Source organism: Danio aesculapii, chromosome 9 (genome assembly GCF_903798145.1).
Source record: "Danio aesculapii chromosome 9, fDanAes4.1, whole genome shotgun sequence".
In the NCBI taxonomy this organism is placed as follows: Eukaryota; Metazoa; Chordata; class Actinopteri; order Cypriniformes; family Danionidae; genus Danio; species Danio aesculapii.
The window spans coordinates 16,855,623-16,879,521 of NC_079443.1; the positions used below are offsets into that span (position 1 = coordinate 16,855,623).

The 23,899-nt window shown below is 36.7% G+C and overlaps 1 protein-coding gene across 1 annotated transcript in view; it reads right to left on the reverse strand.

Annotated features, from left to right (window-relative positions):
* tmtops2b (teleost multiple tissue opsin 2b) overlaps positions 1–23,899 on the reverse strand; it is a 100,910-nt gene that overhangs the window by 24,413 nt on the left and 52,598 nt on the right. Inside the window, exon 2 of the mRNA XM_056465039.1 lies at positions 14,717–15,042. Coding sequence (XP_056321014.1) covers positions 14,717–15,042 — 326 coding nt within the window. The remainder of the gene's footprint in view (positions 1–14,716; positions 15,043–23,899) is intronic.

Consider the following 23,899-nt stretch of genomic DNA (forward strand, 5'->3'; position numbering starts at 1 on the left):
GACTTTGTCTGAATACAACTGCCTTGCAAAATAACTAGTAAAATGTTATTCACTGACTGTCACCATGGGGAAGATAAAAAAGTAGATATCTACTTTTTTATCTTCCCCATGGTGACAGTCAGTGCATAACATTTTACTAGTTATTTTGCAAGGAAATAAGAAATAAGTTAGTTAAACTATTATGTTTCAAAATGTGTTGTAAATAAATCATGTGTTGAAGACGGAAATCAAAGATGAATGAAGGCAAAACTAAACGAGTTGAACATGACTTACATGAGTGTGACTGAAAACTACATTTGCTCAATGTGTTACATCTGTTCTTTGGTACTTGCCGACTGTTTGTAAATTCAATACTGCATTTCCTAACGTAACACTATGTACACTAGATTTCTGATTAATTTTGGTCTCTGCATAGCCGAGCACTTCCTATATTAAAAGTGCTAAAATCGCTATTACCTGTGTCATTTGGGTGCTAATGCGTGCAGCACCATAATGACAGAGAGAGTGAGTGCCACCTAGAGCGTGCAGAGAGAGGCCTCAGTCATATCTCCGCAGTTTGCCACTGATGGCTGATCTCGTTTCTCCGTGACGTTTTGACAAAAATACACGTCCAAATTTAGGGGCGCCAAGCTTGTTGACACTGGGGCTGGTGGAAGAGTGCTCTTTTAATGGAATTTGATACTGCATGTTAAATGGAAAGAAAAAACCTCCGCATTTTGCATCGCATGTGTCTGTAGTTCCTTTTAAGGTTATCAAAAATCACTGTTTACATGGTAGTCTAGACTCTAAATCATTAGTGTCCTAGTGTCATTAGTATAATTAGTGTCCATGTACGTACTTATTGAAAGTGCCATATGATGTCAGAGACAGTGCATTCCTCTGCCTTTGAGCCCTCAAATGTGTTATTTAGTTTGACGTGTTACTTTTGTAAATCATCTGGTCCACGTTGTTGTGTCAGAATCCTTGCTTGTAAAATACGCTTTTGGAACGCTTAAAAGCAAATTTGATGAACATGCGTGTTGATCTGCGCATTGATCATGCATGTTGATCTGAAGAGAGTCTCTCTCGCTCACCGAATGCGCTGTACTGCATGCGTTGCGTGTGTCTGTTCCCTATAAGCAACAAAAACAAATGCCTGACATCGCCTGTCTGTATTCCTCAAAGTTGTTTAGAATTAAATGTTTAGAGATGGTGTGACAATGCGTACCTATGTGTGCCTTTGATACACCCCTTTCTTACGTCCTTGTCGCAGCACATGTGGCACCAAAATTAGGCACCGAAATTCATAAGCTCATTTGATCCGGTACATACCGGTTACAATGGTACCGGTGCTATAATGGCACCGGGTTTCGATACCCAACCCTACAACCCTACTTCCTTTTATGTCTGATAATCTGATAATGCATATAGTTTGCAAAGATTTAAGAAATCTGACAAAAAAAAAACAGCTGGCTTTGTTACGTTCTCTCTTAACTTGCATCATTTGCTTAGTTTTGTCACTTCAGTATTTGTTTTCACTCTCTGATTTGTAGCTGAACAGCCAATCAAAGCACTCTCTTTCGATAAGGGCTAGGGATGCACCAATCCCAAGACTTGGATCAGATATCAGTTCTATACCGCATGTTTTTGCTAGATCGGGTATTGGCCAGTTGGTACCGATGCAAATCTGATCTTGTGTGTGTGCTATATTTGGTGTAATTTATAAGCCAACAAAAGCTATGAAAGTAGCCTTTTACAAGGCACTAGAAAGTTGTCATGTAGGCCTACTATATCTCAAATGGTCTGAAGCCATTCTATAGTTTAATGTGAAGTACAGATGAATATTCAAAGTGATTAAATTCATATTGAGTTCAGCGCTTCCCGCTGCTGCGCATGACAATCATTTTCCATTGATTCACAATTCAAAACCGCGTTCATGACAACACGAAAAACGTTCTTCAAGACTATTTGTTCCCATTAGTTTAAATAATCATTAAGAAGATTATTTAATTAATTTAATTAAGAAATGCATTTAGTTTTCAATTAAATTGGTTTATTTTGACCTGCAGCAAGGAGTTCATTGCTGTTTCTAAATCATGTTGCGCTGTGTCTGTTAGATCAGCAGATCGCATTCTCAACACAGGCCTACCTGAAATTTTAAATTAGAAAAGGCTCAATACTACATAATACTCAATAAACACTTAATAAACCTTTTGAGCTGCTGTTTTGGAAGTGTCCGCAGATACTGGAGGGCTGCGTGCTGTTTCTCAGTGATGCATCAAGTGAGTCATTCACGCACCAACTGCCTAGATGCGATGTGCGCCGCTCCGTAAAATTATTCTTACATTAAGTTTCTGTTCTCTCATCCATCCGACTGAGTTTATTCTTCCAAAGGGGAATACTTTCAGTGCTGCGAATAGTAAAACTTGGCTCATTGTGGTTAAAGTAGTTGATTAAATTAATAAAATTTAAACTTACAAGCGCAACTTGGATTGTCAGTAACAGAAAATGTTTTAGCCTTATATAGGCTACTCTGAAACTGTGAATATTTCACTGTAATTTTATTTATATTAATACTTTATTTAACAGACCAGTTTTTGTTTTGGCGCTGAAACATAGAAGTGGACTTTGTTTTTTGGGAAGTTTAGGCGAGGGAATGTTTGATAAGTAAAACTGGCCTCAGACTGTTTAGTTTAGTCTGCATCAAACCTGCAGAAAAAAATAAAAGGCTTTGCTAAAAGTCGATTAGGGTCAATAGTGGTGCCTATTACAGATTTCAAATAAAAATCTTAATAAAAAAATGAAACATAAGCTGGACCACAACAGATCATATCAATGTCATAATGAATGCTCAAATTATGTAGTTTATTAGGTCTAATATTTTTCTTAGTAAGATAATTATTTGAGTTTATCACCAGAACTATAGAAACTGTATTATGTTTTAAAAAAAAGGCACAGTATCGCGATCGGAACTGTATTGGTTAATACTCTAAATTTTGGTATCGAGATTGGATCGGTACCAAAAAAATGGTAAACTGATTCAGGCAAACTCCCTCTGACATGTAAAAACGATGGGTAAAAAAGCACCAAACAAAATAGCATGACGGATGCTCACGGACAATGTCCAATGAATGACTATCAGCTTGTTGTGTCCCCACATTTATAACTTTTGGGCACAGCCACTGTTTTGTGCCCCCCTTCGAAACAGCTCTTGAAATCATCCTAAGCTTTCTTACTTTCAAAAAGATAGAAGGTAAGGACTGACAACAGTGATGGATGACAAAGGACCTGACCTGGAATATTTTAAGTTGCCGTTTTGTTTGTTTATGCAGCAGTCGTCCATGAGGGAGTGCTGATTACATTTGTTTTCTCGTTTACTTGTTTTATGATTAAACTTAACATTCTTTGTTTTCCATCAATTCTTCCTGACCAAGACAGAGTGAAGGAAGGACATGAGGTGTGGAAACTAAATGAGGCTGAGTGAATCAGCCTTTTTCCACAGAGATTCACAACTGCAGGAAGGAAAAGAGACGGCACTGGAATAGGTAAGTGTTTAGACTCTTAACAATATCCTTCAAAAGTTTAAGGTCATAACAATTTATTTTTTGAAAGAATTTATGATCTTGCTGTTTTAATTGACACCGAAAATAGATTTTTTTAACTTCTGATAAAGATAAGGATTTGATGTAAATGTAAACACACACACACACACACACACACACACACACACACACACACACACACACACACACACAAGATGTGACCCATTCTTTTTTACATCAGTTCTGGACCACTCAAATCTGATACATATGGAATATCACAACATTTGATCTGCATCTAAACATATTTCTGATTCCTCTCAAATTCCAAGCCACTATGCAGGGCTGATACATTTTTCATTTTAGCTTTTCAATGTCAAATGATAAAACAGACGTGCATGTGTGCTCTCACAATATTGAGGTATGAGATTGCAGACACAAGAAATTTCAGGAGAAAAAGCAGAAACATGCTTTTAATCGTCATCCTTTAAACTGTCTCATTTAAATAGCACCATTACCAAAAGTCACATTATATATGTTTTTAGATATACACTGTCCAACCAAAACAAACTCGCACACTCCAATATTTCATTGGACCATCTTTAGCCTTGATTACAGCACACGTTTGCCATGGCACTCTGCAATGTTCTGCAATTTATCACCAACATCTTGAATTGATGATGGAAGAGTCAAAGCACTGACTACAGAGTACAGAGGACAAAGTATTCTCCAGCACATCCCAAATATTCTCAATAGAGTTATGATCTGGACACTGTGGTGGCCAATCCATGTGTAAAAATGATGTATCATGCTCCCTGAACCACTCTTTCACAGTTTGAGCCTGATGAATACTAGCATTGTTATCTTGGAATATGCATGTGCATTCAGGGAAGAAAAAAAAAATCTATTGATAGAATAATTTGGTCATTCAGAAGATTCAGGTTTTTAGCTGAGCTCATACCTTGTGTACACAACAATAGCTATGTTTCCATCCACCTATTTTTATGACCATTTTGGAGATGCACATGAAAAAATCGGTTGATAGAAATGCCAAGATGTGCATACATTTTTTTTTTTTTAATGCGCATACAAAACGTGCGTAACTGAGTAGGATAAACTTATTTTACAAGAATTTGATAATCTACGATGGAAACAGTTTTACCAACAAATTCCATATGCTTTAAAAAAAAACATCATGTGATTTGTGTTATAAGAGCTCATGATTAAAAAATGTGTGTGAATGGACAAACCAGCAGGATGAGCACATTGTAAAACATTTGAAATGTTGTTTTAGTCATTCTAAAATGACTGAACCGTTTTATTATATTATTGATTACCTCCAGAACTGTCAAGAGCATCTGTGCTCCCCATTTCATGACTTCAAGCGCCAATATGCATTTATTGCATGTCGACATCGTCTTCTGATATGCGAGTCATTTATTAAATAAGGAAAAGATTCACTCAGCCTCTCCTACTGCAGAAAATTCAGTTTTTGCTGTTGATATTTGGCACCATTGAATAAGGAAGTGACAGTTTTGTTCTCTTTGACTCGTTGGATGAAAATGCTGTTTAATTCACATGTTTTTTTTCATGCAATATTCCAGTTTTGCTTCTATGGTAGGCACTAAGCATGATGGTTCTTACCCTGATGAACTCATTACTCATCAGGGTAAATCTGGACTCATAAGAACAAATGAACTACTTCCATTGCTCCAATCTTTATGCTATCTATCAAGTTGAATATTTTTTCTCACTAAGCAACACTAATAATTGGTTTTCTTAAAGCTGTTAGAATTGTCTTTAAATCGTGTCTGTGGAATTAATCTTGCTTTCAGTATTAAACATAACCAGGAGTTCTACTGTTTTTCTTATTATTTTGTTTTGTTTAGTTTTTTGAGCCAATGATGGATAATTTTGATTTTATGGTTGACAATGACATCACACTGTTGCTGCTGATTTGTTGGCAGCACATATATGGTAAGCATATATAGTAAAAAAAGTAAACCCTCCACTATTTATTTATTTATTTATTTATTTATTTATTTATTTTATTATTTATTTAAATAGGCTAATTTTTACAAGTTTCTTAGGGTTAAACAGTTGAGTTGTACAAGATGTAACTACTGAAGAGTAATGACTTAAATAGCAAAATTATTAAAAGTATTTTTTTGAGATGCTAATGGTCTAACCTGATGCAACTATTTATGCTAAGCTAAGCTAAAAGTTCTCCTGCCAGAACCAGAACTCAGTTGAATGGATTTAATAGTAAAAACTGTTTAACTCAAGGAGACTTCAAAATAAAGTTCCTTTAACATAAGGAAATGAGTAATAATATACAGCATAAATATTTATTTGGAACAAATGCGATAGCATTTGTTAATATATTTCATTCAAACTGAGCAATTAGCTAAATCTGAATGGATTACTAAACTGGGTTTAAATGTTCTACAATTAGAACAGCTCTCTAATTAAGTCACTATAATTATCAGTTACAGAAACTCTTCTTCCTCTTTGATCTTCAAAGAGGTTAACTCGCCTCATTGATCTATTACAAGCCCACTTCAATTCTTTGCATACATGACATTTGATGATGAGTAGACGTGTAATGATAAGGATTAATGTATGAATGTCTTAAACTACTCAATTTATTACATTCACCCATCACATTTCATTTGAAGCATCATATACAGTATATGATTGATATTTTTCACCCAGCAAGTCACAGATCTGAGTGGGACAAAATGTTTTGATATATATTACAAGAGAAATTCCATTTGATAAACTGCATACAGAAAGTAAAATATGTATTGAGCATGTCACAGCTTGTCTCAGAAAATATATTTCTAAAGGTGGTGTTGACTTGAAATGTTCACCAGATAACAACCAAAGTAATCTATAAAGAGCATGCAAAGAAACCGAAATTAATTTGTTTCGAAATTTAGTAATGTATAATAAAATGAAATGAAATGTGTAAAGAAGGTGAACACTTGACGAAAGGGAATATTAGCTGCTTCAGTTTTATCACCTATATTACCAGATGATGAAGATGAAACAAGTCTGGATATTTCAGCAAGACAATGGGTCTCATTCACTAATAGTTGCATAGTTTTTTGTATTTATATGCACTTTAGAACTTATCACAAAACTTTTCTACTGAATTCATAACTTGCATGCATATGAGCTTGTTCTTAAACTTGTTCTTCTGTTAGTAAGTTTGGAGTCTTCTAAATGAGTGCCCGTTAGCAACAAGGTTACTAATAATAAGATAATAAAAGATAATAAAATAATAAAGATAAAAAGATAATAAAATAATATTCTTTATTCCTTTCCACCACTTGTCCAGAGAGAAACCATTATGATACCGAAACAAAAGACAAAGAACTTGAGCAATAATGAATGTGAGGTTTTGCTTTTGGAGGTGGAAGCCAGGAAAATGTGCTATTTAAAAAAAGTTGCATAAATCAGTAAGGACTTCTCTGGGCAACTTAGTGACTGAACATCCATTGGCCGCTTTCCCGCTAACCCCTTTTTGACAACTCGCCCTGTGTATGTGCTTGAGGAGCAGGAAAGGATACTTCATTTGACCTCTTTTAATAGACTGTCATCCTTATCTTTATGTGAGTAGCGTGGTTCTTCCGCTAGTTAAGCCTTTATATTGCACTTTAGGTTGAATACTATCTTGTAAAATATTATGTACTGTCATCATTGCAAAAACAAAACAAATTAGTTATTAATTTAGTTATTAAAATTATTATGCTTAAAAATGTGTTATAAAATCTTCTCCCCATTACAGCACTTTAAGAATAGTTTAAAAAAAAAACTCAAATCTAACAGGAGGGCTAATAACTTTGATTTTAACTACATAGAATTAGACCTCTAATTATACTGCATTTTTCATGTCACGTTACTTTTCACTCACCCTAGAAATGACATATCTATTTTTATGGTTCTTTAAATATGCTCATACTGTAATGCCCCAGGCGTACATGATTATTCTGTACATCTGAGAAGTTATTCTTGAATCTTTTAGTATATATACAGTAGTATCATTTTTATATTTGCGTTTTTGATGAATAATGACTTGTCATTAGTCAAGGAAACTTTCAACTTGTTTCAGAAAAAGAAAATAGAGCTGCTAGAATGACCTGAATTCAATATAAAATAAGAACTAAAAAGAAGTCTGAGTTCATAGAACTGTCAAAAGTCTTGAATGGGAATCACACCAGAGCAATGTACAAGACTCGATTCTCCATATAAGAGGCATCTTGAAGCCATCATTACCAAAAAATAAATAAATTTAAATACAATATCAAATGCATTTTAGTAGTTCAGTACTTTCTCCTTGTGTCATTGCATTTTTATTACACATAATAATTATTATTATTATTTTTTATTTTGGATTGTTGTTTTTTTTTTGTCCAACATCTGGTACAATTTCATGTCAACAGCTCCTTTAGAATTATATTTGCCAGAAAAAAAAATCATGACATGTTCAATACCTGCTGTATTAGGATCTGTCACAGCAATATCAATGTTACCCTCCTTCCAACAGCCAGCTAAACCCAATTACACCCCGTTGAATGGGACACCCAGACAATGTGGCATCCAAATCACACCGCCATACACATGAATGAGATCCTCGTGCACTCTTTACGGGTCTCTAAAGCAACCAGTCACTTGGCCAGAACATGAGGTGTGTTTAAATGAAAGGGAAGGTCAGAAGTCTTGAGGACATAATAGCACTTTGTTCTTACTGTACGTCCAGTCGCCATGACAACTTGTCACTTCGTTTTTCTTTCATACATATCACAGGTTAGCCTGTCAAAAGTCTTTTCATTTCTCTTTAATTACTTTCTGGTGGGGGTGTACATTTATTCACACAAAACACCTCAGGCAATGACATCTCACAAGGGTCAGTTTTTACGTCTTTGCTATAACAACACTAGATTTGCAAAAGTAAAACAAAAAGAAAAACTGTTATATTTTATAGTATGTGTTTAAACTATAAGCATGCACTAGTAATAGATTAAAACTACTAATATTCATTAATTTATGCTTAACTAATGCACAGATAACGAAAGAGATTAAAGTTCACTTAAACTTCAATTCTACTATCATTTACTCACCTATGACTTATTCTAAACCAAATTATTATTATTTTTAACACAATTTGTTAACACAATAGAAGATATTCTGATGAATGTTGGAAATCATTGACATCCATAGTGGGGAGAACAATTCAATGGTTACAGGTTTCAAACATTCTTCAATACACCTTATTTTGTGTTCAACAGTACAAAAAAAATCAACTGGAGAGCATTTCCCAAATAACAACGTAACTCGAGACTGAACTATTATAGTACGATGCATTGTTTTGGAAATGAATGACATGATGAGTGTTTCCTAAAAGTGTAGTTGCTTTGTCGCAAATCCATAGTTTGAACCATGTTAGTTATAACCTAAAATGTCCATAATGATGCTCTAAATGGGGTGAAGTAACAACTTCTTTAGAGAAAAAAAACATAATTTTTGTGCAAATTATATTGTTTTACACGCACACACATTTTTTTAAATCCAATTTTAGTTTTGGTAAAAACATGCACTTGTTTTCCATTTTAAATAAATGTAAATGGCACATTAACGTCCTAGTTACATTTGTAACCCATGTACCCGCAATAGGGAACGGAAACATGTGTCTGGTAAACAGACTATGGGAGTTTGTCAGATGACGTATCACTCTGAAGAGTAAGAAATTGAATTGGCAGAGCATGGCTCCACAGCTGATCCTGATGAGCCATTGAACTGAACTTAAACACTACAAACTGAACTACACTGTTCCTATTTACTGTGACCTTTTATGTGAAGCTGCTTTGACACAATCTACATTGTATAAGCGCTATACAAATAAAGGTGAATTGAATTGAATTATCAGTGCTATATCAGTCAGCTGTTGGAGTCAGCTCACCAGAATTTGCCTGCTGAAGAGCCAATCACTCAGCTAACAGCTGAAGACTCAGGTGCTGTGGCAGTGGAGACACATGTCTCCGTTCCCTATTCGGGGAACGTGGGTTATGGACATAACCAGGATGTTCCCCTTACCATGATGCAGACCAAGTCCAGCTCCAACCCGAGATGAGAGAAGCTCTGCCCGGGGGAGAGCCTGCTCATACTCGGTTGACCCGAAACCCGAATAGGCCGAGGTGCCAGAGCACCAAGTCCCTGTGCATAATCGACCAGATCAGAGACCTGAAAAATAAATTATAGTCAATGAATAATCAAAAATGCAGATGCACGTGTGCCAAAGAGGTACAGGGCATGCTACTCGCATGGAAACAGGGAAAGCCCGAAGGGGAGACTGTTACTACCATGCTCGCCCCACCATCGCACACCAGAAAAATCTAAGTATAAGGAGGGAGAGAGCGAGACATGGAGTGAGCATCCACGGACAGACGCACTGGGGGATGCATTTCAGCATGATGATCTCGATCGGCATCCTAAACAGATGACAGATCAAAATGCGCAGATAGGATTGGTATAACCCATCGCTCTCTGGATACGATGAAGGGGGGGGTGTAAACCCACTCCTCATCTCGGCTGGAGGAACTGGCTGGTATCCATCGCCAGGAGGATAATAATCTTCTCACGCAAGACAGGGGGTGGCATAGCGATGATCATTTAAAAACACACCCGTGAACTTGGGAGGCCAACAGTGAATTGAAATGCATAGCCGAGTCTGATTGTCCGCGAAAGCTACTACAACGGGCGGATAAGGGAGGCGGAGCACCCCGAGAAAGAGGTGAAAATAAGATATTGACTCTTTCCTTCCTCCCAGGATCCCGCGGAGAGGATAGAGGTGCAAGAAAGGAGCTCATCCTCTGGCGCCCTCAAGCCAGTAGTGAAATGCACCAAAGCTGAGAGTTGGAAGGCAGCACATCCCATGCTGGCAGCAATTGGGCTTCCACACCAAGAGGAAGGAAAAATCCGCTCTTTTTAGATCGCTACATTTATTCGCGGGGGACCCCCGGGCTTTACCGGGGAAAGAACGGTTCTCCTCCTCTCCAAGCGGCTCGCCTTAGGTTCTCTTCGCCGTCTGATTACTGGACTTAACGGCGACCTGTGACAGGAGGGTCAACTCCCCCCGGGGGGGCTTTGCGCGTTCAATAGCCAGTGGAATGGGCTGTGACGGTGGAGCATTTTGGAGCTGCTGGAAGAACGCACTCGGCGAGGAACAAAAAACAAGGACGGGTCTGATGGGGTGAGCAGTTTTCCGAGTTCACCAAGAAATGACCTGCTCCATCGACCTTTCTCCACCGAGGAGTTTTGGGTAAAGTCCCAGATGGTGTTGCCGAAAAGGCCTGCCTGGGACATGGGCACACTAAGAAAGGGTACTTTTTCAGCGCGGCGCATATCCCAGGGTAAGCCAAGGTGACATTTCCGGACCACTGTGTGGCCATCGTCCTCCCCAGGGCACTAGTAGCCGACTTGAAGGTCATAAGAGTATAGTCGATCACCGTGCGATACTTACGCATAAGCCTGGGGAAGAACCACTCCTGTGCAGCACAGCCAGGAGGCCGTGGTGCAGGGCAGAAGTGGCATGGGCCACAGCGGTGTGGGCTCTGGCTGTGAGAGACACAGATAACCTACCCGCCTTAGACGGGAGTCTCAGCTTATCCCTCCAAGTGGCGGCGCCTGCCACCTAAGGAATAGCTTCGTACCCACAGGCCGCGTCACCATCAAAGGAGGTGAAGGCGGAAGCACACATGGACCGGGCGGAGAAAAAACGTCGTCTTTGGCAGTGTGTGCTCACTGTGAGCCCCTGGGAAGAAGGGGACGGGCGTGCTAACCGCTTTCACGGGGAGCAACGGGGGTGGCTGAAGCCGCGATCTCAGCTGTGCAACAGCCATGCCCTCACAGTGAGAGCATGAGCTGTCCGTGGACACCGCATCAACATGCTGGACCCCCAGACTTGTGATGTGATACCCATGCTTCTCATCCGCAGATAGGAACCACCTGCATCTAGAAACGCACAGTCAGAACAGCATCTTGAAAAAGACGTGTTGATTGATTGTTGCTCTCTTAGGGAATCTGCCTCTTTAAATGGAAACTGCTCTTTTGTGCACACCTCAAAATGCTCAGGGGACAGGAAATCCCAGAACGACCGCCGCATGTCGCGTCTTCTCCCGCACTTGTTGAGTAAACTTGAAATCAGGTTGGCAGATAGCATGTCTTCAGTCTCGTGATTGGGTCTGAAGCAACAATTCTGGTGAGCTGACTCCAACAGCTGACTGATATCGCACTGATAATGGCTCATCAGGATCAGCTGTAGAGCCAAGCTCCTCCAATTCAATTGGCATTTCATTGGTCCGTTTTCTTACTCTTCAGAGTGATAGGTCGTCTGACGAACTCCCATAGTCTGTTTGCCAGACACATGTCGAAGTTCCTTATGAAGGGGAACCTATGTTTTCTTTATAAATATTATTGAGAATATTTCAGATTTTATTCTAAAACATAAAATCACTTACAAAAAGCTAAGACGTATTTTAATGTTAAATCAACGAACTACGCTTGTAACGACGCAACTTGCGACTGTAGTTGTCTAAAAATGTTTTTGGGAAACGCACCCCTGGTTTGGGACAAATCAAGGGTGAGTAAATGGTGATAGACTTTTCATAATGGGTTGATTCTCCCTTTAAGTTAATGTATGACTTTGTTTATTTAATAGTTAGCTTAATAATTAGTAATCTATAATATTATATCTATATTATATTATTATTATTATTATTATTATTATATTAGATCTATAATATTAGATCTAGAAATAATTTGTGAATTTCTTTTAACTAAATGTGCCATAATGTCTTAATTGCTTATTAACTGACCATGTAAAAATGATCAAACATCCAATTGTTTGCTTTATTTTTAACACTTGAATGCATTATGTTTTGTGATTATTATTAAAATAAATGGTCCTTCATTATTAAAGCTCTAATTTGTGACAACAATTACAAAAGAACAAAATTAAGTATATATATACAGTTGAAGTCAGAATTATTAAACCCCCTTTTAATTTTTTTTTCTTTCTTAAATATTTCCCAAATGCTGGAGAAGCATTTAACAGAGCAAAGAAATTTTCACAGTATGTCTGATAATATGTTTTCTTCAGGAGAAAGTTTAATTTGTTTTAATTCGGCAAGAATAAAAGCAGTTTTAAAATTTTTTATGAACCATTTTAAGGTGAAAACTATTAGCCCCTTTAAGCTAATTTTGTTCGACTGTCTGCAGAACAAACCATCATTATACAGTAACTTGCCTAATTACCCTACTCCTGTTGTGAATGCATGCCACACTTCTGACTGTACAGTGTGTTTTCTGTTTCTTATAATGGAGAGTTTTGAGGTAAAGGACGTTTTCATTTGCCATTCACTGACAGCCGGACAAGCTCATGCAGCTCCTCAAACTCTGTCTTTTAAAATCTAAATCAAAAGCGGAATAAAACAGTCTCTTCATAAAAGCCGGCGTATCAGCGCACTGCTACATTGAGAACATATGATTCGAATTGCGCCTTCTGATTGGTTCTCGAGATATAGCGGCTTTTGCTGTCAAAGGCAAGAGACGTTTAGTGGCTTTTGCCAACAAACTTATTTCTGAATGCGCTGACGCTGTGATTTAGATGATTTCAAACAAAACTATTTGTTAGCAGTTTTACATTTTTTTATGAACCATTTTAAGGTCAATTTTATTAGCCCCTTTAAGCTAATTTTTTTTCAACTGTCTACGGAACAAACCATGGTTATACAATAACTTGCCTAATTACCCTAACCTGCCTAGTTGACCTAATTAACCTAGATAAGCTTTTAAATGTCACTTTAAGCTGTATAGAAGTGTCTTGAAAAATATTTAGTCAAATATTATTTACTGTTATCATGAAAAAGAATAAATAAATCAGTTATATTATCAGAAATAGGTTATTAAAACTATTATGTTTAGAAATGAGTTGAAAAAAATCTCTCCGTTAAACAGGGTGGCTAAAAATTCAGGGGGCTAATAATTCTGACTCCAGAATATATATATATATGTTTTATCTCTGGGGATTTGAAAGTGATGAACGTAAGCAGACAATTTTACCAAGATTGTTATTTTCAAAGAATATTGTGTCATATTCAAAATCTCAAACACATTATCAAAACTATCATATTCAATGTCTTCAAAATCAATATGTTGGCAGCTTATTGATGAGATCTACTATCATAATTATAAGTGAAAGGCATTTAAGGCATTTTAAGATTTGCTGACTGACATTAGTTAATATTATTAATTAATGTATTTACTAACAGGAACGAACAATGCATTTATTACAGTATTAAATTATTTTGCATGCATTAATGTTAATCATTGCTAGTTCTTAACTCACAGTGTGCTAATTGTTAATAGGTATAACTTTGGATTTTAATAATTCATTATAGTAATGTTGAATTATGATTAATAATAAATACTGTACAGATCCTGTAATACTGTAAAATCCTTTAAGTATGATTCATTCTCAGTTCATGTTAGTAAATACATTAAAAGTAAGTAATGGGATCTTATTGTAAAGTGTGTCCAACTTGGGAATAATACAAAACTTGATGTATAACTTTCAAACCAGAATTAATGAGCAACTCTGGGTCCCTAAAGGCCAGAGGTATGTGTCGAAGGGTTAATTATTAGCTAATGATTTGCTGAGATATCTAAAAAAAATAAAAATCCTGGAGGGATACTGTCAAACACATCTTGAACATCTTAAAGATCTTTCAGATTCATTAGTGATAATATTTTAGAGCTGTTTGGAAGTCTTTTAAAGGGAAAGTTCACCCAAAAAATTTAAATTACCTACCGTTTCTTCACAATTTATGAATCTCTTTGCAAAACAAAGATATTCTAAAGGATGTTGGTGAAAAAAACAACCACTGACATGCATAGTAGTAACAAAAATACTATGGATGTCAATGGCTACTTTTTTTTTTTTTTCAAAATTCATAAGTATATCTAAAGTATGAATAAAGTAACCACAAAAAGATTTGGATAAGGTGGAAAGTGAGTAAATTATGGCAAAATTGTATTTGTTTGTGTGTGAACTATCCCTTCAAGACCCAGTCAGAGCCTTTACAAAACTCAGAAACAATTTTTCGTTTGATGTACAAACCCGAGCCTCAATTTACCTGTTTGACGGCGTACAGCAGTCTCCCATAGCAGTAGACCATGACAACCACCGGTAGTCCCAGGCAGAATACAAACAGACAGATGATGTAGGCATGAGACTCGGCCGTCTGCTGGGTCCATGAAACAGAGCAGCTGGTTCCGGCACCCTCCAGTCCATAGCTGCTCCAGCCCAGAAGAGGAGGCACTGTCCAGATCAGAGAGTACAGCCAGGAGCCTCCTACTGCCAGCAGAGGCTTGCGGTAGTCTGGAACACGTTTATGGTACACAGTCAATGTGCTGTAGCGGTCGTAAGAAAGAACCACCAAGGATATCAGAGAAACAATTCCTGAGAGAGAGGGAAAAAAGAGGACATACAGTAAGTGGTTGCCATCATATTTAGAGACTTTAGTCAAACATGCTTAAATATTCCAAACAAAAACAGTTTTCAAGCAAGTCAAGACGTTGGTGCTTCACGAAATTCTCTAAATTTTATTCTGTTGAAGATATGCTGACAATCAGCCATTCACATCGACAGTATTTTTTGTTACTATTTTGAATGACAATGTGTTTTTTTTTCACCAACATTCTTTGAAATATCTTGTTTTGTGATTAACAGAAGATTCAAAATTCATAAATGTTGAGCCAAAACGATGAGTAAATAAAATTTTTTCGGTGAACTATCCCTTTAAAATGCTTGAATGTGCAGCAAGATTTTTGTTCCAAACAGCTCTAAAATATCTAATTAATGTTTCTACTCAGCCTGAAAGATCTTATATAACTGGTTCAAGATGTGTTTGACAGTATACCTCCAGGATAATTTTTTTCCAGATATCTCAGCAAATCATTAGCTAATGATTAACCCTTCGACACATACCTCTGGCCTTTAGAGACTCAGAGTTGCTCGTTAATTCTGGTTTGAAAGTTATACATCAAGTTTTGTATTATTCCCAAGTTGGACACACTTTACAATAAGATCCTATTAGTTACTTTTAATGCATTTACTAACATGAGCTGAGAATGAATAATAATTGTACAGTATTTGTTAATAATGATAATGTTAATAATTGTACAGTATTTGTTAATAATGATAGTCGACTTCAGGAGAAACCCCCCTGCTCTCCCCCCACTGAGCATCATGGAAAGCATTGTGGCAGCAGTGGAGTCATTCAGGTTCCTGGGCACCACCATCTCTCAGGTCCTGAAGTGGGACACTCACATTGACTCCATTGTCAGAAAAGCTCAACAGAGGCTGTACTTTCTTCGTCAGCTGAGGAAGTTTAACCTCCCAAAGGAGCTGCTGAAACAGTTGTACACCTCCATCATTGAATCAGTCATCTGCACATCAATAACTGTCTGGTTTAGCTCAGCTACTAAATACGATCTCCAAAGACTACGTCGAATAGTTCGGACTGCTGAGCGAATCACTGGTATAACCCTTCCTACTCCCCAAGAACTGTACTTATCCAGAGCGAGCAGAAGGGCTGCCAAAAATCCCTCTGGACCCCTCACACCCAGCACACTGCCTCTTTGAACTTTTACCTTCTGGTTGACGCTACAGAGCACTGCGCACCAGAACAGCCCGACACAGAAACAGTTTCTTCCCTCAGGCAATCCATCTCATGAACACTTGATGATAATAATTGCGAAACCAACATCACTACTTGCTATACACTTTTATACACATATACACTTATTTAACAACACACTTTACATGCCAATTTGCACATAACAGCTGCACATATATCGTTGTATATAGTAATAAACACGTACATACACTTGTCAATTTGTATATTTGCACTCAATACTTTCTTCTATTTTTTTTAAATATATTCATTATCTGTTTTTTGTCCTGTCTCTGTAATCCTGTTGCACTGTAGAAGCTCTGTCACGAAAACAAAGTCCTCGTATGTGTGAACATACCTGGCAATAAAGCTCTTTCTGATTCTGATTCTGATTCTTAATAATCATAATCCAACATTAACTAAAATAAATTATTAAAATCCAAAATTGTGCTCATTAACATTAGCGCACTGTGAGTTAACAACTAACAATGATCAACATTAACTAACGTTTACAAGAGGAATTAATACTGCAATACATGTATTGTTTGTTCATGTTAGTAAATACATTAACTAATAATATTCAATAACTAACGTCAGTCAGCAAATCTTTTTCGTGACATTTCGTGAACATGCCAACATATGTCTACACTAATTTGGATGTGCAGGGCCCTTAAAGGCTGATTTGTACTTCTGCGTCAAGTGCAGTCCAGCACAACAGACCCCTCACCATGGCTGACGTGCATCTTCTAAAAAATGTAACTACACGTGACAACGGCGCAAGCTCTGTGATTGGTTGGCTTGGTAGCTGTGACCAGTGTGGGCAGGACCAAGTGGACCAAGTGGAGCGAGTGTTTACAAGTTTTGAGTCCCGTGAAGTAGCTCTAGATGAAAACTGTGGATTGTGTTTATCTCTTTGAGTTTTAGCTACTTGTAAATTAAGGTAGCGTTCAGGTAAAACAAAACACCAGCGAAGAAACACAACATAAAACATACTGGCAGCCAATGTTTTGGAAATGTAGAACGCAGAAGTATAAATGCACGACTACACACAAGGCAGGCGTCGTGGTTCACAGTAATCACTAAACGCAGAAATATAAATCAGCCTTAGGAAGGAGGGGCTCTTAATTGGCAGGACAATTCATTTCCACCATGACTGGAAATGCCTCTTTGCATTTTGATTTCACATGTCAGTAATGTGAAGTATTGCATTCGATATGCTGGTGTTCAAATCAGTTATGACGCTACACCAGGGTTAAGGGTGACTGTAGCCCAATCAGCATTTTGAATAGTCCCGTTTTAGCCCCAAATAGAGTGGGCAGCTATCCCTTTTTTCCAATACAGTCCTGTATTTAAGCTCTGTTATAACCAGGAGAACTTCCTAAACAAGTAAACTAAATTAGTAATTGATTAACTTATAGTAAGAGAATAGGTAAAAATCAAATCAAATAGCCTACACACACACAGTTTTCCATCTGTCTCAGGTAAATACAATGTTTTGCCTTAACTAAACCGGTTAGAAAGCAACAGTGTTGTGCAAGCTACTGTAATACATTACAAATTACTTATTAATTAACAAGTAATTAAGGGATGAATACATCCTGGCAGTTGTCATTGCAGAATAGAGAAAGACAGGCTTATCAGATGTCAGACACGAAGCTTAATCAAACATGGGTTAATAAATTTAGGCCTTGAAACTATGTGTTTGATACAAATCTGAAAACAATACATTGAATAAAAGACATATGTACAAACAATTCCAGACTGACTTATTTCAGCAGTATTAACATGTTATACATTTACACAGTGCATAAGTCAAATGAAGCCTGTTGCACTCCCTTAAGATATTCATCCATGTACGCACAGAAATAGTAAAGGTCCAGGTTCCCTCTCATCAAATATTTATTACATCGCATATCTATTATACATTTACATATTATACATGTATTTAAACATTTATTATTATATATGTTACCTCCCTTATGTCTCTTAAAGGTTTAAAACTACTTTTGAGCCTACACTATGATAAAGGTACATTTTGCACAAATGTAACTAGCCTTTCCTAAACCATGCTAACATATGGATCATCACCCACCTTCGTAATAAAAATTTTTTGTGTAAAAACTTATATCCATTATTAAGTTTAGAGTGTGGAGCGATAGAATGTCGGTCCACAAGACAATAAACATCCGCTGTAAATGGTAAATGTTGGCACAGTTTCAAAGAGGTAGTGAAAACTAGCATATCTACAGTAACTCCATTGCTCCGGCTGAAAGTATCGATATGCAACTATCGCTGTACCGGATGTGCATTCGACCGTCCGTGAAAAAGGCCTATAGGCACCAACAATATTTTGTTAATCCTTTAATAAAATGCAATAAAAACAAGCTCATAAAAACAAAAATGGCAGAATGGAGCATACACTAACCTACATATTATTCAGTCACAAGATGGCACCAAACAGTCAACGTGTGAACGTATTCCCTGATGATCAATATGATTCAAAAGCACCCAGATGAGCCTGTGTTATTAATTCCAGCAGTTGTTATCTAGGAATAACATACATTGGAATATTGTGACTGACCAATTGGAATCAAGTATTCCAGACAGCCAAGTAATAAAGTTATTTAAAAGTAATTATTACTCTAGAATATTACAGTAAAGACTGTACTGAGAAAACAACACACACACTGATGTCATGAGGCAAAACTTGTCTGTTTTCAGCTGAACGGCCAAACAGTATAGAAAAAACGGAACTGTTTTGTAAAAGAAAGCTGTTAATATGTTTTATGCATACACAACTACATGATATTGGTGTAAATAATTCATTTTGGGGTAGTGCGGTGGCGTTGTGGGTAGTGCTGTCGCCTTACAGCAAGAAGGTTGCTGATTCGAGCCTCTGCTGGGTGAGTTGGCATTTCTCTGTGAAGTTTGCATGTTCTTCCTGTGTTGGTGTGGGTTTCCTCCGGGTGCTCCGGTTTCCCCCACAGTCCAAAGACATGCGCTATAGTACTGGGTAAGCTAAATTGTCCATAGGGTATGTGTGTGAATGAGAGTGTATGGGTGTTTTCAGGTGATGGGTTGCAGCTGGAAGGGCATCCGCTGCATAAAACATATGCTGGAATAGTTGGGGGTTCATTCCGCTGTGGCGACCCCTGATTAATATAATAAATGACTAAGCCAAAAAGAAAATGAATGAATGAATGAATAATTCATTTTGGAAAATACCAGAGTAGACAGAGAGCAAGTTGAAATAAAAAAATGCTTTATAAAGACATAGTCATAAAAATTGACTCAAAGAAATCCGGTTTGTTGAAAGATCTTGACAGATTTATTTGCAAATGATATTCCAGGTTTGATATTTTGCAGTGATGCTCAGACTATTTTAAGCATGGCAATAGTTTACAATGACTTTCAGAGATTCTCATAAGCCTTGGTTGATTTTCTTTGATATTGTCTTCAGTGCACTACTGAAGGCCAAGTCCTTAAGGTTGTAAAAGTGAATGTGCTTTCTCTGAAAAAATAAGCTTTGTTAGAGGTCTTCAAAGAAAAAGGCGCATAAGGACAAGAACTGTCATTTCATATTTGTCACTTCAAGGCTTTTCCCACCACAGAAATCCCTTTCAGCTGTTTCATCCTCTGACCTTTCTAGTACACACACACACACACACACACACACATTGTTTATGACTACATTTGTGTCTTCGCTCCAACTTTTCTGTCCTTAGTGACTTTTTTTACTCAGAAAGCCAAATCAATGAATTAGGACTGCAAGGTTGCGGTCAAAATAAATAAATAAATAAATAAAATCTCAGCATTTGTTCAATGTCATGCCTTTCATAACAGAGATGTTAGTCTGGTTTCTTATTAATAATAGAATCAATTCAATGTTATCTGCAAAGAAAAATTAATGAGCAACAACAGTTATGAAGCTCTCCAGTCTACACTACAAACCTTTCAATAATCGCTGACCAATGTGCTCAAGGATAAGCCTTTCGAAAAAAGAAAAAATATATATGCACCAGATTGAACCAATGTCATCCCATTATCATAATGATGTAATTTCCATGAAAGCCAGGCAATTTTAGAGAAGCTGACTATGAGATCAGGTCCCTTATAATCAGCAGAACAAAAAAAGACTTGGTCAGATCACATGATTTTGGCACAATTTCCTTAACGTATGGTGATGTGGGGAGTGGTAAACGACTTTATGGGCATCGTGACTCAAAATTCAGTAATTTCTTCTTGTGTAATGTGGCATAGTTCACGACAACCGATGCCATGTTTGGGATGCCTCACGACACCATCGCAGAAAGTGTAGCATATTTAAATTTTCCCCCGATCTTCACGCTGAGTTCCGTCACCACACATAGGAGCACAAAATTTCTTAGTTATATCCGCGGGTGCTGCTGTTAATCTGTAGGTCAGGTAATCAAAAAATACTGTAGGCTGCATATTTACTTATGGGGGGGTCTCGAGTGGATACGTTTGATTTGATTTGATTTGATTTAAATTATTTAAACAAAATTATTTAAACAAAATACATATCAACATGGTCAAAATGGAGCAGGATGAAGCAAAAGCTTATAATTTTCCCAACCCCATTATTACAAATCATTCATTTATTACTTCTTTATATATATATATATATATATATATATATATATATATATATATATATATATATATATATATATATATATATATATATATATATATATTGGAATATAAAACTTATTTAAATCTATAAAAAATTCCAACTACCTTCTCCTTTTTATCTATCTTATTACTAATTTCCTTAATAATTTCTGTTAATGCTAGAGATCTAGTTGATCTATTTTTCCTGAAACCATATTGCTCATCAGTAGGGCCATACAGAATCTGCGGAAAATTTCTGCGAAAAATATTTTTTAAAATTCTGCAGAATGATTTTGAGAACATAGGAGTAAAAAAATACACTTAAGAATTGCATTGTTTATTTCTTTACATTTATTCATCAAATGCATTTGGCTATCGTTCAACAACAGCAAAGGAATGAATGTATACAAATTCACTTACATAAGATGAAAAATGTATAAGTGAATTAAACACTTTATGAATAAACTACAAACAAACAAATAAATAAATGGGATAATTACAATTACAACAATTATAGTACATTGGAAATCTAATTTAGAGGTAACTGATTGTAGGAAAACATAATAGTGTTTTAGCATCCGCCAAAACACAAAAGAAAATGAATGATTACAAATTGAATAAAAGTTGAATAAAAGAGTTTCTTTTTAGTTCCTTTTTTAACTAACACTTTTTTAACTAACATTTTAGCAGTAAGAAACTACGATACAGAATATTGAGCTGAAGCGTGACTACAAAAAAAAAAAAAATTTGTCTAATAACAATCAAATGTGAAGTAATCTAAATCAGTGTATTGGTCTGTCGTTCTTCACTATCATTCTGAAAATAAAGGTCATTCTTTTATGAGCTGCAGTATGAAGAGGATCGATGTAATTACAGCATTGTTGGTTTGCTAGTGATTGGATGACATTTGACACACAAAAACTGATTCTAAACTGAAGTGTAATGTAATCAATAAGCACTGAGCTACAGATGTCTAATTGTATTTTCCACACCAAGAACACTGTCATTTTCTCTTCCAGATACAAAAGATTTAAATGCCATTGCATGTGACAATGACTGTAAATCGATGTTCTTTTAAACGGGAAACATCATGTTGGAAAGCATTTTCACATGTTGAACATTATTATTGATCGCTAACTGATTGCTAATGGATTAAGATGTTAAAGCAAAGACATATAGGCAAAGCAAATAACGAAGCAAATGGGTCTTCCTTTCTGTACAGGTTTTCAGCTTTCTTCAAAATATCTCCTGTTGTGTTCAATAGAAGAAAGACTTCAACTGGCTGCACAATATATCCTTTATAGACAAATTACCATTTAAGCGGCAGTACATGAGGTGGCGCTTCTCTTAATGGCAGATCGAAAACACATCAAATATACAATTCTTAATAATACACTTATCAACCACTTTATTAGGTACACCTTACTAGTACCGGGCTGGACCCGCTTTTTCCTTCATAACTGCCGTAATCCTTCACTGCATATATTCATTAAGGTACTGGAAAAACTCCTCTGAGATTTTGGTCCATATTGACATGATAGCATCACGAAGTTGTTACAGATTTGTCGGCTGCACCACATTCCAAAGGTGCTATATTGAATTGAAATCTGGTGACAGGTCATTTGAGTACAGTGAACTCATTGTCATGTTAAAAAATCCATTCTGAGAGGATTTGCGCTTTATGACATGAAGATGGATACATTGTGGTAATAAAGGGATGGACATGGTCAGCAACAATAGTCAGATAGGCTGTGGCGTTGACATGATGCTCAATTGGTGCTAATAGGCCCAAAATGTGCCAAGAAAATATCCTTTACACCATTACACCACCACCACCAGCCTGAATAGTTGATTTGTGCCCACAGAACTGCCACTCACTGGACATTTTCTATTTTTTTATCATTCTCTGTAAAACCCTAGATTTGATTGTGCATGAAAATTCCAGTAGATCAGCAGTTTCTGAAATACCCAGACCAGCCCATCTGGCACCTACAACCTCGTTCAAAGTCACTTATATCACCCTTCTTCCCCATTCTGATGCTCAATTTGAACTGCAGCAGATCGTCTAGTCCATGTCTAAAAGCCTAAATGCATTGAGTTGTTGCCATGTGATTGGCTGATTAGAATTTGCGTTAACGAGCAGTTGGACGGGTGTACCTAATAAAGTGGCCGCTGAGTGTATATGTGCTGTTAATAAAAGAAATGCGTCTTATAGCTTTGATGCATGCATTTCATGCATTTTCCCTTTCGTTTACAAATATGATGATATATTGCGGGTGGTTTTCTTGCGACATTTCGCTGATGTCATGATCTATCATCATCAGTCCATAATAATGCCATAATATTTTATCATGTGTTAGCCTATGACTCCCACCATTACTGTACCTGAACATCAGACTACTATTGGACTCTTCAGAAAACCATAAAGCATGATTTATTTTACTTTTATCTTATTCATTTATGCTTGCAATTTGTTTGATTCACTTCTGTAGGAATGAAAATGATCATATGCATTTGTTTATATGGCAAAACTCTTTCACCAAAGAAGGTCCATACTGACTCCAAAGGCAGATACTGATTAGATCAGGGCCTGGTGTGTGGGCTGTGGGGGATTATTGGTGTGGTCACATGTTGATTGGTCAGTTTGAATGTCTCAGTATTTGGGCTTTGGTCACATGGTCAAGAAAGATACAAAACAGTTGGTATACTTTGCTCTGTCTCTTTTCCTGCTCTGCTCCTCTCCTGATCTGGACTCTTTGAAGCCTACTTACTCTCTTTGTCTCTCTCTCCATCCCCCAGTCTCTCTCTTTAAGATAATTTTATTTTTACATTTAAGCTGGGTACAATTGTTGTCATATGTTTTTTATCATTTCATGTTTATCATTTTATACAGTTATTTGTAATTAATTCAGTTGTAACCATAGAGAATTATTGCCATTAAATCATTTCATTATCAAATATTTGTGAATTACTTTTGATTTAACATCAACACTTAATTCCTCCATA